At 35.0% G+C, this 18,426-nt stretch overlaps 1 protein-coding gene across 11 annotated transcripts in view; it reads right to left on the bottom strand.

The window, feature by feature from the left end:
* Positions 1-18,426, bottom strand: part of nedd4l (NEDD4 like E3 ubiquitin protein ligase) — a 79,745-nt gene that overhangs the window by 10,176 nt on the left and 51,143 nt on the right. For 5 of the 11 annotated variants that reach the window (XM_082140352.1, XM_082140344.1, XM_082140347.1 and 2 more), the window contains 7 exons: positions 17,174-17,233; positions 16,275-16,409; positions 14,869-15,036; positions 8,977-9,174; positions 6,286-6,363; positions 1,371-1,425; positions 1-39 (listed from right to left, as the gene is read on the bottom strand). The exon at positions 1-39 is cut by the window's left edge and continues 20 nt beyond it. In XM_082140352.1, the coding sequence (XP_081996478.1) occupies positions 1-39; positions 1,371-1,425; positions 6,286-6,363; positions 8,977-9,174; positions 14,869-15,036; positions 16,275-16,409; positions 17,174-17,233 (733 nt within the window). The remainder of the gene's footprint in view (positions 40-1,370; positions 1,426-6,285; positions 6,364-8,976; positions 9,175-14,868; positions 15,037-16,274; positions 16,410-17,173; positions 17,234-18,426) is intronic. The other 6 variants (XM_082140353.1, XM_082140348.1, XM_082140346.1 and 3 more) reach the window with 2 other exon arrangements.

Below are 18,426 nucleotides of genomic sequence, written 5' to 3'. Positions count from 1 at the left end.
TCTGGAGGCGAGGGTCTTCCCACTGTGTTTTTTTGGTGTCTGAGAGGGAGAAGTGGAACTTCATTAGCTCACTGCATCATTTTAAGTGTTATTTGATCCAGATTATATTTACACTACACCCACCACTGGACAATGCAAACACTAGAGGTCGTTTGTGAATGCGTATAGCTGACAGACAGAACAGGTGTGTATCGACCGGAGCAGCAGATTCAGCAGTGGTTGAACACACCTGTGTTTGTGGAGCGCGACAGGCACTGAAGGCATGTCCGAGTTTATTGATGCATGAGTAAAATGATCTCACAACTTGTGTTACCTTAAACATCTAAATAATTATTGATCACACAGCACAGAATAAAGAAACAAAATAACAAATAGAAACTTGAGCATATCTGTGACTGAAACCTGCTTTACTGTGTGTGTATAACTGAAGGTAGGTGAGATTATTATTGTTCTCAATGGTAGACGGCAAAATATGCTGCACTCTAAACAAAGTATATAGTGATCTCTATATATGAAGACCTCTGCTGCAAAAGCCTCTAAAAGCCACCTATGTCAAAAATTTGATAATAATATTGAGTGAATGCTCTCCGCACAAAGTAATACGTTCATCAAATACTTTCACTTCAAAATCACTAAATCCCAGCCTCAGCCTATTCAGAAATGCTGGTACTTAGATAGAAACCTATAGATAGGAGCCTGATATAAAAAAAATTATATTAAAGAAAAACGTTAGACAGACTTAGAGGCTTTTGCATCTGAAGTCTTCATATATAATATTTATATTTAAAATAAAGGCTGTTCTTTTGAACTTTCTACTGATAAAAGAATCCTGAAAATGATATCACGGTTTCCACAAAAATATTAAGCAACACATCTGTTTTTTAATAATGATAATAATTAGAAAAGTTTCTTCAGCATATTAGAATGATTTTTGAAGGATCGTGTGACACTGAAGACTGGAGTGATGATGCTGAAAATTCAGATTTGACATAACAGGAATAAATTACATTTTAAAACGTCAAAAATAGAGCATTTTAAATTGTAATAATATTTCACAATATTACTGTTTCTACTATATTTTTGATAAAAAAACAACAACAAAAAACATTTATAATTTGTCTTTTTTCTCAACTTTTAAATCACTCTGAATACTGGTATCTGCCAAATGCATAAATCCTTCTAAAAGAGTTTATAATTATTTTTATATATATATATATATATATTTTTTTTTTTAATGCATAAAATTAACATGCTGAAATAGGTTTTCCAAAAAAATTTTTCTGTGGACCCTTGCAAGCCCCTGGACCTCAATTTAAACCCCCCTGCTCCAGATGTGTCTGCTTATTTTGTCAACAAATGAATGTCCTTACTGTGGTCAATGTAAAAGGTTCTTCCGTCTGCATGCACTCGTTCCTCCCACCCAGGCTGTGGAGATTCAGAGAGAGAAAGAAAGATGTTAAAATAATCCAGATGAGACCACCAGGCCTGATAAACCACTCATTCACCAACACAATAACTGTAACAGATAATGTGATGGGAGAAAGGAACAGAAAGATATGAAGATTCCTCAGTTCAGTGTGGGAGAGCTTCCACGACAGGGTTCCACTGGCATGCAGAAGAGAGTTTGTTACACACTCTCGCTCTGACAAACACACACTCGCATTAACATACTGTCCCTCTTTTGAGAGCGGAGACCCCGAGACCTGCAAACCCACGTCAATACCAACATTACGGGCAACTGCCAGGCCTGACAAAAATCACAGCCAGGGAGACACATCCAACAATTCATAACCCACAACATCAAGGGAAGCGGTTTAACGACCCACACACGGGATCCGGAGAGGGGACAAGACCTTCGTTCACGACTGAGAGACTGTGAGCCAGCAATGAAGACAGGCGCGACACCATGGCTCTCGTGCTGAACGGGCATCAACCAAAACTGGTATTGAATGAAGCACTGGATGGATGGATGGATGGATGCGTTGGATACAGATGGATGAACGCGTTGGATATGGATGGATACACCCGATGGATGGATATGGATGCATGGATATGGATGGATGCATGCAATGGATGGGTGGATGGATGGATGCACGTGATGGATGGATGGATGGATGGATGGATGGATGGATGCAAGGGAAGGAATGGATGGATGAATGCAAGTGATGGATGGATGCACATGATGGATGGATGGATGGATAGGTAGATGGATGGATAGATGGATGGATAGATGTACATGATGGATGGATGGATAGGTAGATAGATGCACATGATGGATGGATGCACGTGATGGATGGATGGATGGATGGATGGATGGATGGATGGATGGATGGTCAACACAACCAGAAAGAGATACATGCAGAGAGAAAAATAAAGAAAAACAGTACACAGGAGGAATGACAGAGACAGATGAACCGAGACAAATAGAAAACTGAAAAATAGAGCTTAATAGAAGGGTTCTGGAAGTAAAAATTCAAGGTATCCAAAGTTACGGATAGTAAGTTTAGCAACAATGTCTTTCAAAACACCTACTAAGAGTTCTGGAATTGTAGAGTGAATGTAGCTTTACATTAGCATATAACATCAGTGCCATTTAAAGCAATGGTTCTTATCAGGTGGGCCGCAAACCAAAAACCTGTATTTTGTTTCAAATGAATTTACCATTTATTCAATACTTGGCCCAGTTTTTCAATCCATGTGTAAGATAAATCAGACTTTTCCTGCCGTTTCTGCATTTACAAACCAGTACATTTTCCTATTCAGACAATACTATTTTCTGAATTTTGCATACTGTTTGACCTACGCAAGAAAATACAAATAAAATAAAAGTACATATGCTGTTCATTTATTGGTACCAGTTATTGCGATTCATTAATTAATTACTTTAATTTATTAACCTTTGTCTTTTTCCTTATTATCAAATATTTTTTTACTCTGAAACACGTTATGATTTATCTTGTTGGTTTGGTTCAAGGCATAAAACTTATTGAAGAATATTCTGAAAAAATACTTCTGGAACCAAGGCCAGTCAATATTGAGCTCTATAGAGAGACTGAAAAAAATCAGAACAAGAAAAGCAAAGGCTAACAAAGACGACTAACAGAAAGAGTGAAAGAGGGAATAAAACAAAAGCGGGAAAAGGCACAGTCATCCATGCCAGCAATGATAAGAAGGGGTGGAGAGTTCGGTGGGCAGGCAGGAAAACACGCAGGCAGAGAGAGGACCGACCTCCTCTGGAAGATTCTGCCACAAACAGCATCGAGCGCAGAGCGCATCACGTTCCCCCACGCCACCGAAAGACCAGAGAGAAATCACACACACACACACACACACACCACCAGCTTGTGAGACAGCAGCACTACAGTAAATGCAGAGGGTATCATTTAGATAGCGTTTAAAAAAGAAGAAAAATCATAACAAAATGTGATAATATATCAGTGTTTTTAATGTTAACTAAAAACATTGTTTTAGTTAACTGAAAGCTGAAATAAAATAAAATAAAACAAATATTAGATAACCTTAAACGAGAACTAGTGATGTTGCTTTGGTAATTAATTGAAAGAAGTTTAGGTTGAAATACTAAAATGTACTAAAACTAATAAAAAAAATATATATATATATTAATAAGTACTATAATAATAATAATACTAAAATAACTGATGGACAAAGGTGGAAAGTATATTTTAGATATTTGATTAAAAAAATCTATGTTTTGAAGCCACAGCAATGCATATTTTTGCATATATTAAAATGTTCTTTTTTTTTAACATGCATATGGAAATTTCAATATTACATGAAATCATGCATGAAAATAGATGTTTATTAGATAAGTCCCTGTATGCAGGTTAGTTCCTGGCACGTATTCTCACTGAAAACCTGAGAAGAGAAGGTGCGATTACCAAACATCAGAATCTAAGGTGTGTTTCAAAGGTGAAAAAAAAAAAAATCAGTTTCTTCAAAATCTTATGCAAGATGCATATTGCACCAACTCTTTCTTGCTTAACGAAAGATGCGTCAAGACAAATTGTTCTCATACACGCATAAAAAAAATTAAGTGCTCACTGGTGATAGTTTTGTGCTACAAAATCACCAGGGATGCATTATTTTCAGGGTTCAAAATTAATTTCAACTTTTTTTTACATATATTTTTTAAATATAAACATTACTTTAAATAAAAAAAAATATATTTGTCTTCTCATCAACAGGATTATTTATTATTTAGAATGTTTTATGTTTTGCATATTTGAAAAAGGTTCTTGTGATAAGCCAGACTCTGAGGTGAAATGAGACTTGTAAAAATGAGCAGTACGAGCAGCTTGACTCTCATATTTCCATTTTTATCCGCTTAATTTGAGAAACATTTCACGTATGTTGACACATGGGTTGCGTTTACACTGGCACAAAAAATCAAATTTTTTTTACTGACATCTGACACAGATCGGAATTTGTTGCACATGTGTAAACACAAAAATCCACACAAGATCAGATTTTTCCGCATCCGATCTGAACTACTTCCAAATGTGGTTTTAAATCAGATACTGTACATATCCAATATCTGGAAATATGACCTGCGTCTAAACACGTATATCCCATTCCCTTTTGAATTCCAAGCCAACCACAAGGCAAGGGTGACATGTTTGGACACAAAGATAGCTTGTTAATGTTGTATTATGAAGTGTTCTATTATGAATATTAATGTGCCTGTATGTGCTGGCACGAAAACTAAAATAAAAAAAATTTCCCCCTTCATAGTTAAGAGAATAGAAACTGGTTTTCAACCTCTGAACTATGGTTCGCTATTGAAAGCTACATTATATTTTTCAGCAATGAGGTGATAACTTCGCTGTAATTCTCTCTCTCTCTCATTTATTCATTCGAATTCATTACAAAAAAACTTACCACGTTACTTTAGTTCAGAATTCTAGGTCTAATGAGCCGTAGATAAAATAAACTAAAATGAGTTATTTTCCGATCTATATCTGTTCAGTCAGATTTTGCACTGCAAAAATCCATGACAGCTTTTAACTTATTTCCACGCTGGGAAATAATCATGGCTACCCCGACGTGAATTATGTAAATAATTTTAGTGCGGCAATTAAAAACCCTGAGGATTAACCAAGTCACATAGTAAAGTGTTCAAAAACATAATAATTTTTAGCAGGAATTATTTTTAGAACGCTAAAGATTTGACCTCTCGTTGGTTTCATACGGATTACATAAACAGAGAATATTTGTTTTTGATATGAATTGCTTCATTTAAAAGTAGACACTTTAAGCTTTCTAAAGACTCATGTCTGTGTGACAAGTATTCGCTGAGTTTTGATTAATTTTTGTGATGCGCCAAAGAAATTCACAGAGAGTGAGACGGCAGAAAGCGCACCCTGTTGGTTTCCTTTATTTTACAAAAGCACAAAGTTTTGTCGTTATTGTGAGAGCAGACCCTTTTACATTTTCGAATGATGTACAGTATTACTCTACAAAAAATGACAGAGTATTTTAAGTCGATTTTGCTGCTATATGGAAAAAAAATTGCACCAAAACGAGCCGGCACGTTCGACGACCCCAGAGAGTTAATGTAAAGATATCAGATACAAGTCTAGCATGTCTAACGTGAATGTAAACAGGGCGGGACAGTGGTCAAAAGATCCGATCTGTGCATTAAAGACTTGCAGTGTAAACGCAGCCATGGAGTTCTGAAGAAAAGAAAAAAAATGTAACTTCGCTACACAATAAGTCACAACAGCTGTTTTCCTTAGTAAATGCTTTGATTGTGTCTGATATGAATCTTGCATATCTCTGTTATTGTATTATGTTGCAGTTCCTTATAAAGTTACCATCCAACTGGCGAACATTGCATTGACTTGCCAAAGGCAATTTTGGCACTTATCGAGGCCAGACTTTAGGGCTGTTCTTAGACACGTAGAACGATAAATCAAAAAAGAAATGATCTCACATGAGCTAATCCAATGTCAGATTTTTGTAGCATTGTTCTGTGCATCAGTGTTAAATAACTAGGCTTGAGAATGTAGTTTAATAACAAAGAAATCCATGAAACACCCCAGTCAAATTCCTTTTGTTGTGTCATTCGTTGCAGCTGTTTTGTCAGACTTAATCCTATTTTTTGCTTTGCAGATTGAATTAGTTTCACGATTCTTGTGTAATATGGCTGTTGGTTTCATGATCGTGCATTGCAGTGTCACAAACAAGGACACATGTCAGGCGAGGCTGTTGAAAGAGCTCGGGATTGTGGGTAATACTGCTCAACGTCACTCCTTTTATACTCACAGGAAGTGGGCCGAGGTCACCAGGGTCTAGGGATGCTTTTGTCCTCATGTGAACGGGATACTTTAAGCGTGGATCTTCCTGAAAAGAGAGAAAGAGAAAAGAAAGAGAGGTTGACACATGCTCAGATTTTCCCAGAAGGTTTTATCCTCATTTAGCAGTAAATTGCATTCACTGTCTGCTGCCAAAATTCAGTTTTGTAGTGATTTGAGAGTAATTTTGGAATGATAGTGTTTTTTTTTTTTTTTTTACGTCTCCATGGGGAGATTACAGAATCATATGCAGCAATTATGCAATAATTACACATAGTAATTACACATAGTAATTACATTATACAGTAATTACACATAGGCCTAGTGAAATGTAAGTCTTCTCGTGGACATTTTAAAACCACTAGCAGAATTTAATAAAATACATACTTTGTAAATCACCATGTACTATTTTAAACAATGGTGGGGGGAAAAAAACACACTTAATAATGCCTGGAAGATAAAAATAAATTTGTTTTCATTTTAAACCAATTACAAAGAACCTCCATAGAGGACACAATACATCTGATCTGACACAGAAATGGACAAAGGCGAGTCTGTGCTGGGGGAAATTAGGGCGCTGGAGGAAAGCTGCAGTTCCTCTGCCAGCCACCAGGTGGCACAGTGATTCTGAGTGGATCATGCATGCATCACCCAGGGCCTCTCTCCAGATACTGAGTGAGGCACTGAAGTGTGCAATTGTGAGCAAGACTGTCTCTGTGTGTGTGTGTGTGTGTGTGTGTGTGTGTGTGTGTGTGTGTGTGTGTGTGTGTGTGTGTGTGTGTGTGTGTGTGTGTGTGTGTGTGTGTGTGTACAAGTCTGTTACCCAAATACCTTTCATGCATCTTAACGCAGGTAAACGAAACACAACACAAAAACCCCCCAAAAAACCCCCAGATCAGATCTAAATTTTAAACATTTGATGAAACAGCAACCACTAAATATAATAATAATAACAAAATAATAATAATAATAATAATAACTTGGCTGTTTGTATTAAGGACTGATTATTGGCATACTATTACAGTTTTATATATTTTTTATTCGTTTTTATTTTCTGTTTTTATTAAAAAAAAATTAAAAAAAATATCGTTTAGTTGTTTCTGTTATTTTCATTAGTTATTTTTAAAATGTCTATATAGTTATTAAAATGTTTTAGTTTATTTAGTTTAAGTTTTACTAGTATTTTAACTTAAACTACATAAAATAAACATTAACTGAAATAAAATCAAATATAAAAAAAACGTATTTTATTTTAGCTAGTTGCAGTCAACATTTCTCATTTTTGTTAAAATAAAGTAATGAAGTAATGGTTTTAGTTTACATAAATAACCCTAATGGAAGACTAATGTTTTGCAAATTATACACATTAAGTAATAAAAGTATAAAAATATGATATGCTGTATGATACGGAAGCCCTGAACCGCAACATAACTTTTTTTATATAAATCAAGCATTGAGAATAAAGTCGAAACATTTTGAGAATAAAGTTACGACTTTATTCTCGAAATATTTAGACTTTATTCTTGAAATATTTCGATTTTATTCTCAAAACATTTCGACTATATATTCTTTATTTCGACTTTATTCTCGAAATGCTAACATTTATTTATTTATTTTACGGAATTTTTCGTATCTTTTTTACATTGCGGTTCAGGGCTTCCGTAGTATGATAATATGATTCATTAAAATAATATTCATGATTCATTATGCATGGATAACAACAACAACAACAGCAACAATAATATAATTAATATAATAAAATAACAATATAATTATTAATAAATGATATACATTAAGTAATAAAAGTATAGTAATGATATATGATAATAAGAATAATATTCATGATTCATTAAACATGCATAACAACAGCAACAATAATATAATAATAATAATTATTACACTGTTAAGCTCAAAACACTGCAGCTGCAAGCAGAAAATGCAGGTGTATAAAGTCATGAGAAGAATCAACCAGTCAAGCTACAGGTCAAACTCCTGATGGTATTTGTATCGTAGTAAACAAATGCTTAGTGATGATATAAATAGATGATCACATCTGCGCATAAAGCATAGTTACGTCAGCAAATGAAACGAGCTCCGTTCCAAAACCTAAAGAGCTGTTGTGCTCCAGCAACAAACGTGCAAAATATAGTGCATGACCTTATGACCACAACAGAGTTTGCAATTACCGTGCTACTAAAATAACAGCGTGATACTAGGAATAAAAATAAATAGCACACAAATATTGTGTAGAACAGAACATATTCATTTGCTATTTGTTAGTGATTTATGGAAATATTTATAGCCAACATTTAATCTCTCTTCACTCATGGCCAGCTTGCATTTGTTTCCTCAGAGCTCATCACAATGCATTCTGGGATTGCCCTTACCGTGAGGAAAACAGTGGCTGGCTGCGTCTGAAATCGCATACTTCCGTACTATATAGTAGGGAAAAAAAGGTATGTGACAAAAGAATTAGGTCCAAATTCAAAATGGCAAAAAGTACCCGAATGACCTACTACTTCTGGTGAGATTCTGAAGTGTGCATATATCCCATGAGGCCACTTTTTGATAAGTATCAAAAATAAGTACACACTCAAGAGAGTATGCGATTTCGGACGCAGCCACTAACTTGCAACAGATTTTTTGTGAGTGTTTGTCTTACCCATGTAGTGTTTCTGCTGTTGTGGTCAATGAAGAACGGCCGTCCGTTGGGCGCTATTCTCATTTCCCATCCAGGGGGCAGGAAGCTCTGGTTTGCTTTATGCTGGGATTTAGGTGAGCTGTAGGGAGAAGGCTGGGGGGACTGAGGGTTGGAAAACGTGTCCTTTACGGCTCGCCGTATCTGGGCGTTATTGGCTCCCTGCAACAGGAAACAGAGTCAACGTTTATCAGACTCCGTTGTTTAGGTTTTACAGCTTTTTTGTGTAACTAATTAGAATTTTTTTGTGCAAGAAAGACTTTTGTGTAAAAGATTTGGAAAATGCAGAACGTGTAAATGAGACGGCACACTGTTATTTAATCCTGCTAAAATTTTAATTAGCGCACAACTTTCACCTCTTCTTTTCTCTCCCTCTCACTTTTTTTTCCCCCCCAAAACAAATGTTTCCCTTTCAGCTCTTTAATTAAAATTCACATGGCCCTGTGTAACTGATCATTTAAACACAAACCCATATTACTTTCTGTAAACTTTCAAACCTTTGTGAAATGTTTACCTAATATTCCACAGATCATCTGACTTCAGACGTGGAAAATGTACCACCTGTCATGTGATTAGTCCTAATTGCTTATCTGACAAATGAATTCTGGGTATTCTTTCCTTCTAAAAGCTAAACTAGCAAAGGAAACAAGATGAGAACAAGCAATATAACTGTGTTCCATAAGTGTTAATAACTCTAGAACATGAACTACAATGAATCAGCTCAAAGTCTATCAAAGTTCAAAGAAATGTAAATTAAAATGGGATATTTTCTTTTTCAAAAGCTTATCGCTTTACTGGAACTTTTATATTCTTCTTCACAGACATCTAGTAAAAAAAATAGAAACAGCACTTCCACAAGTCTACAGCATATAGTTATTATATAATATATACATATAATATATCTATCTATATCTCTCTGTCTATATCTCTCTGTCTATATCTCTCTGTCTATATCTCTCTGTCTATATCTCTCTGTCTATATCTCTCTGTCTATCTAGATTCTAGATATATAATATATATATAATATAAATAATATATATTATATAACAGCTAAAATATATTGCTGTATATTATCATAAAACAAGCAGAGTCAGAAAGAAGCACAGGGATTTTAATCAATTCCACACCAGGCAGCCCCATGCCTTTATTGTTAGCTACCATGTTTTTTGCACGGAAGTGTGTGGCTGTAATTAGCAATAATTGCTATGAGAGCAAACATAAGACACTTATTCCCCCCATCCGCAACATCTGCAGATTAGCTACAAGAGCTATTGTTTATTCCATTAGCAAAGTCATTCTTCACAGCGGAGGCCATTAGCTCTGGCTGAGGCCCATCTTGACAGATTAAATTGTTTGCAATTTTCAAAGGAAAGTTCTGGATTAAATTACAATTTGGGCTTTATCAATAGTATATGTGGTCTGTTGCCGTGGATTCATATTTTTTGGATTCAGTTTGTAAGAAGCATCACAAAGAATTCATTTTATAATATATATATAAAAATATTACAATATAATATATTTTTATTCTTTTATATATTATATTATAATATATTTTTATTTATAATAATATTATTTATTTTTTATGCTTTTAAAAAAATTAGTGATCAAAATCATTTCCAGTGGTAACCAGCAATTAGTATAGCACAATAGGTTTTCAGGATCACTAGAATTACCTGTTTAAAGCTATTCCCACTAACATGAATAATGTTTTATGGCTATACTTGCTAATATATAAAAAAATATTGCCATAACATTATATATAAATATAAATATAAATATAAATATAATTATATTATATTATATTATATTATATTATATTATATATTATATTATATTATATTATATTATATTATATTATATTATATTATATTATCGGTATATATATGAAGAGATCAGATGCAAAAGCCTCTAAGTGCCATCTGAAATTTTCTTCTACAATTATCATTTTTATCAAGCTCGTATATTTAAGTTCAGTAATTTCACTTAAATGACAACTAATAGGTAATTTTCATTGCCATTTAAGTGAAATTACTGAACTTAAATATATGAGCTTGATAAAAATGATAATTCTAGAAGAAAACTTCAGATGGCACTTAGAGGCTTTTGCATCTGAACTCTTCATTCATATATACATACATACATATACATATATATATATATATATATATATATATATATATATATATATATATATATATATATATATATATATATATATATCTCAGAACAAAGGACTATAAAAACAAAATAAGAAGCAGGTTTAAGGTCAGACATGGATTTAGAGCAATAGAACAGAAGGAAACTATGAAGTCATGGCTGTTTGAGAGATTAAACTTCTTTTTGGCAATGGTGACACTTTGGCGAGTTCCACGATAAGCAAACGGACAGCTGCCCCTACCCCTCGATTCAGGAGCGTCAACTGATACGAATTCACAAAGCGGGGGTAGAAAACAGCCCTGTTCCCTCCACGCACACGCAAATGGTGATGAGTATATTAAAACTTGATACAAACAACAGCTGCTCAATTCAACTTTGTGATTAATCACGAATAAGGAAAACTCCTGAAAGCCTGTGGCAAGATTAAAAACACATCCCAAGATGTTTTACTATTTATTAAAAGTCTTCAAAGAATTTTTGCAGTTTCTGGGGAGCATTAATAAATTAATAAAATTAATAAAAATGCCAAGTTGCCATTCTGACAGTAAATACTACAATAAATCCTCTCATCATATGTGAATAGACAGTATATGTGTGTGTGAATCGCATGTGTCCCTATTTGAAGGAAAATAAAAATTCACAAAAATCCAGTGGTGGATGAAATGTACAAATCAAGTACTTGAGTAAAATACAGATAGCCTAATAAAATATGACTCCAGTAAAAGTACTCATTTTCACTTGAGTAAAAGTACAAAAGTACTTGAATTTTAATGTACTTGAGTATTAAAAGTAAAAAGTACTAAATCGATGAACCACGTTTATTATTTATTCTAGAAATAACTAGTAAGATGAATCATTAGTCAGCACTAATAAGAAAGATTAGAGCAGACATTTAATATTGATCTGCAAACAAGCAAACTTTTTATTTTAGAACCAAAACTTATTATACAGTATCAAAACATTAAACTTCAATATACTCAAAATATAAATTTAAGTTACTGATCATTCAAGTTTCCAAACAAGTGAAATAATATACCATATACTATTTAAAAAATTAGGAAAAACTAGGTTCACTGGAGCTCATTCATGAATCGGACATCGCTATCGCGTGGCTATTTCTTCAGTTAGAAATAACAAGGAACGATATGTTTTTATGATATTATGCTTTGGAATGAAGTAAAAGTTTCTCGAAATAAAAATACTCTGATAAAGTACAGATACTTGAAAAATGTTCTCAAGTACAGTAACGAAGTGAAGATACTTTGTTACTGTCCAACCACTGCAAAAATCGAAACTTTAACTGAAAAAAAAATTGTAGAGAAAAAGTGAAGGAATTAAATGTTTTCTTCAAAACATATGCCACAATTATTGGCACCCCTCGAAATTCTTATGATTGAAAATGTTACTCACCTATTGGTACTATGCAATATACATCAGAATTCAGCAACTGACCAATCAGAAACAAGTATTCTAGCGTGATTTCATAATGTGCAAAAATTAGGGAAGTCGGTGCTGTTTTCTGTTGATGCGTGACTTCGGTACCAAGTCGGTACTGAAATTTAAAAAATGTGACGATACCAGCATTTCCCTCTAGCATTTTGAGCGCCGTTGAACGGATTCTTAACCACCTCTAGTTGGCCATTGCATTCACGCGCTCAACATGTCTCTGATTGGTCAATGTGTTCACACGCACAACATATATGTCTGTGATTGGCTACAATGTTCAACACTTCAAAAACATGTTGTAAATAGACATTTGTGTCATCAATGTCTATTAACATGTTTTTGAAGCGTTGATCGTTGCAGTCAATTACAGACATATGTTAAGCACATGAACACAATGGCCAATCCGAGACATATATGTTACAGTTTATTGTCGTTTAAATATATTTTATATCATATTTTACCAATGAACTAGAAACAAGTTCCACGGAGTAGAAACAAATCTGTTATTAAAAAGTTGATATAAAAACTGCCTTACGCCAACAACTCAGTTAGAGCTATTTGAGTATTGATTATTAAATAAGTTTGATATAATAATAAATTACATTTAAAATATATTAATTGATTATTAAAATATTTTCGGTTTCCGGCCAAGTGCATCCTGAATTTTCAGTTTCAGCCCAGATTTTTCATTTCGGCGCATCCCTAAGAAAAATATAATTGAATATGTATATCTGTGTAGTAGATGACATTAACTTAACCTAAGGTACCCAACTACCCTTTTATCTGCATCAGCATTTTCAAGAAAGTATGGCTGTTTGGAATTAGCATTAAGGTTACCTTAGCATTTAGTCTTAGAAACATTTAATAAAACAAATAACAAAAAAGGGTTTGCTGGCAGCTGTAAGAGAACAAGATGACGACTGATAATGGCACTAAGCTAAATAACGGGATTATTCTTTTTTTCCTTTACTGTAAATCGAAGTGAATTCAATTACCCTGAATTGAAAGGTCTGGAGCAGATAGGTCAGGAAATTGTCTCTCGACTAAATTTGCTTTTGGGACATCAGACTTTCATATTAAAACTTATCCACGCATAATACAAGGGCTAATCATTTGCCTCAGCTGTTCATACCTAAAAGAAGCCAGTGGCAGTGTGCAATGAACGTAATTCTGATTTCCTATCTCGACCAACTGTGTGTGGACATTGTGATTATATTACACTGCACAGTCGCAATGGAAACAAAACAGGTGTGAAACCCAAGTTCAACATTAACACTTGTCTAGCACCAAATGTAATAAACATATGGCAATCAACTGCACAAAATGATCTTCTGAATCTCAATTGTCCCAGTGACATGATTCAAATCAAAGATGCACAAACACAAGAAAACATCTGTCAAGACTCGAGCTGTGTGCAAACAACCTTTACCTCAGAAGTTTATCTAGAAGGAATCTTTTTTTTTCTTCAGAACTCCATGTCAACACATATAATAAACATTCCTCACATTAAGCCAAATGACACAATAACCTGCACTGTGTGTCGCTAATTTGCAAGGAAAAGCAAAGCAAAATACGGCATGTACTGTACAAATGTCAAAAAAATAAAATGAGAAATATTTAATGAGAAATTAGTGTTTTTGAAAGAAATTTATATTTTGTATTCAGCAAGGATGCATAAAATTGATCAAAAGGGACAGTAGGAACATGTAATATTTAAAAAATATTTACTTTTGAACTTTCTAGTCAAAGAATCCTGAAAAAGGTATTATGTTTTCCACAAAAATATTCAGCAATCACAGCGGTTTTCAACTTTGATAATAATAAATGTTTCTTAAGCACCAAATCAGCATATATGAATGATTTCTGAAGGATCATGTGACACTGAAGACTGGAGTTATGATGCTGAAAATTCTATTTTGCCAACAAGGGATTAAATTACCTTTAAAATATATTAAAATAGAAAACAGCCATTTTAAATTGTAATAATATTTCACAATATTACTGTTTTACTGTATGTTTGATCAATCAAATGTAGCCTTGGTGAGCATAAGAGACTTCTTTCAAAAACATTAAAAAATCTTACCGACATTTGTGTAACACTTGACACTTGAAACTTTGTATAAAAACATTGGTTAAGAACAGCCAAGACTGTTTGAGATGAATCAAACATATGCTAGATGGACTGGAGCTTGGAGGAGGGGAAAGTGAGAAGGAAGTGAGGGGTGGAACAGAGGGACTGACGGATGTTCTCACCTCTACTGGGGAAGAGAGAGTGACGGTGGGGGAACTGAGGCTACGGGGTCTGCGCACTTGTGGTTCGATTAGATGGTTGCTGGAGGAGGAAGGGGTGGAAGCGGGGGGTGTGGCTGCTGTAGCGCCCCCTGCTGCCGCAGCTGAGGTACTGGCTCCATCTTCAGTGAGCTGTTGGGCAAAGAGAAGGGTTAGCTAGCTAGCCACCACAAGGTCAGGTATATGGGCGAACGAGCCTAACTAAAGTGCATTCAAGGTTTACAAAGGTCCAGAATGGAGAGCAAGGTCTAAAATAATATAATAGGAAACAAAGGCTAATTAAGCTGATGAAAATTATCAATAACCGTAAGGTTTATTTTTATTATGGGGACAAACATGGTCTGTCAGGCTTACAAATGACTGGAATATTTTAAGAAAGTTAAAAGAGCAGAAGGGCAGTTAAAGAGGACCTACTGTATTATGCTTTTTTTTTACATTTTAAACTTTCTATAGTGTGTAATGTTGCTGCTTGAGCATGAAAAACATCTGCAAAGTCACAAAGCCCGTTCCAAAGGGAGTTATTGTCTATATCAGTAAGCACTTTCAGAACTCCATGAAACGTCTCGATTGTAGTCTTGAGTTTTCTTCCAGAAATACACTTCACAATATTCCTCATTTAAATAACTTCTGCCTAAGACATATGCAAAATAAAAGGGATTAGGTCAAGTTGAGCTCTGTTAGTAGTATGTTGAAACTTGTGGTTGTGGTTATGGTCATTTCCGAAACACGCTCGAAACGGTTGACCAATCACAACACGTTCGTCCAGCCGACCAATCGGAGCACACTGCTCTTTTTGGAAGGAGGGGGTCCATAGATACAGGAACTAAACAGAGTGTTCCTGACAGACTGTGAAGAGAGGTGCTGCATCAATGTAAAACATGTGAAAAATAATGTGCATGAAACATTCAAGCATGAAAATTATTCTAGTAGACCCCAAAAACAAAAATCAAGACAAGGGCATAATAGGTCCTCTTTATATAAACCATTTTACCTGTTCTGTTTTAAAAAGAAAAAGAAATGGAGAGCATCCTACAAAGGATGAAGAATTAGTTTACTAGGACAAGGAAGAGGACGATAAGATATAGATCAAGAGGGACCAGAGTAGCAATACATAAATCAAGGGAACACACAACGCTTGCCAGAACAAACAACATCCAGACGTTGTGAAGGGATGAGTACACAATAACATAGATGCAAACAGATAAAGGCAGAACAATAAAAAATGATGAGACTGATGCAGTAAAACAAAGATGGGTCATAAAGAAGGAACGTATAAAAGTCACTCAGATTTGACAGTGGATGATGCTGGAAAACACCTGATGAAGAATAGACCTCTGCTAGCTTTAGCTAGGCTACGCTAGATTACGTACCTGCAGAACGGGCCGTGTCCACGTGGTGCTACGGTTGTTATGGTTGACGTAGTACATTCGTCCCTTGGGGTCCTTGCGTTCCTCCCAGCCTGGCGGAAGGCCTGGTGTGGTCAGGGCATAGGAGGCCGATGGAGACTGAACAAAGTGAAAGGACAAATGAGTTTGTGTATTCAGAAGCCAAGAGAAGAAAAAAAAAAAAAAACTTGCAGAGATTGAAATCTATTTATATGAATTCATTGTAACAGGACTGACAGTGATATCAGGGTCATATTTGTATGAGAAGCCTTGTGAACTGATATGACATTTAATATGATGATTGTGGGAATACTGTCAGAATACTAACACATTTTCACAGACACAAATGTAGATATAAACACACTCACGAGAACACCTAAGCAACACAACATACAAAACACACTCCGGTCTAAGTGACATGACTTATAGTTTTACGAACACGTTTGAAATGTCTCCGATAAATGTGTCTGGGTGACTTTACATTTAGGGTGAAGATGGACGAGTCGAGGTGTAAAGCAAACCTTTACAATCTCTAATTTTATGGTCATACACATGCTGAAAAAACTGGTAAAAAAAAAAAAAAAAAGTAAAAATATTTGTGAAATGAGATGTGCCACCTTTAAAATAGAGCTCCTATAATAAAAATAAAAAACAATTGTTTAAATTAAATTAATATAAGTAATAATAAATGTAATTATATTCTTTTTTATTATTTAATAATAATAATAATAATAACCACCTCATTATAAATTAAAATAAATGAAATACAAAAATATATAAAAGCATGTTTAAAATATGTTAATATGATAAAATATGTTTAAAAAAAGAAGGCGGGGAAGAACCAAGAAGACAGGAGAACACAAAGTACAACATGTGGACATTACCATGGTGTCCTCAACGCCTGTGACCGTTTGTGCTCTTGTTCGTCGGGTCTGGGAGCTCTGCTGGACAATAACAGCTGCTTTTAGATGGGGCGGGCAACTGCCCAGTTTTGGGCCAGTGGGAGAGGGGAAATGAGGGCAAAATGGAAGGACAGGGTCAGCCAGAAAGTGTAATGGTGAGAAGGGGAGGGCGGTTGATTTCAGGGTGGTTTTGGTTATTTTAGGTAATTTTTGACAGCTGAAGGGGGTGATTTTGTGAGAGGTGCCCCTGCAGTGTGACGTAAAGATACAGCAACCCCGAAAAAGTGGAATAACAAACGAGATGTGATTAGATGAACCTCAGGGAGTGGGTTTAATATGAAATCACTGTTGAATAATTAGATTTGAGAAAACATTGAGATTTGATTCGATTAAAGAATGATAAGAGAGTGCATGAAATACCCAGGTGCTTATTTGTGGAGGGGAAAAAAAAGCATAATTTGCAAATAAGAGATGATTACAGTATCAACATTTTGTTTTTGTCTTAAAATGACAGTACATCATGACAGCATTTTTATTTTGCATGAACCATTCCTTTAATTAATTCAAAATGTAAATGAAACTAAAACAAATAATAATAATAATCAGCATTTCAAACTGACTCACACTTGCCTACTGACTCACCAACTGTAAAAATACTCAGGAAACACCACCTGGACTAACATCCGACTGGCACACAGAGTTTACATTTCAAACGTTGAAAGATTCAACTCTCTGACAGACAACGAAATGCTCTCCATCTGCTTTTATATGGATGTAATAAAAGACACTCGTCTCAAACAGGGCAATCCTATTAGCCATCCTTTCAAGTAATGATTGAACATTTGCACTGGTGTGAAATGTCAGCCTCCTTGCACACAGGGACAGGAAGTGTGGGGGAAATGCCACCTCTCTGCCCACGCTGATATCATACAGATTTGCTGTGACTATAGCGAAATCCCTCATCTGCAGCTCTGAGAAGCACTTCACAGTCAGAGACAACCGGGCCACCAACCAACCGGCCTCTTGTCAGAACAAAGTAGATGCGACGCAGAGAGAGCACGGAAAAGGCATCTATTTGAAAGCGGATTCAGGCGGACGAGGAAAAGCGTTTTTTTATTTCCAGCGTAAAGGAAACGCTCCTTCAAAGTTCAAAGTTCAAGAATGTTGTTGAAGTGTGGAGGTAAAAGATTAATGTGACTACTTTATATTCAAACTATTCAGGTGGACAGTTTGTA

Source organism: Leuciscus leuciscus (assembly GCF_965113295.1).
Source record: "Leuciscus leuciscus genome assembly, chromosome: 16".
In the NCBI taxonomy this organism is placed as follows: Eukaryota; Metazoa; Chordata; class Actinopteri; order Cypriniformes; family Leuciscidae; genus Leuciscus; species Leuciscus leuciscus.
Note: the sequence above shows the minus strand (reverse complement) of the source record. Positions and strands in the feature narration are given on the sequence as shown.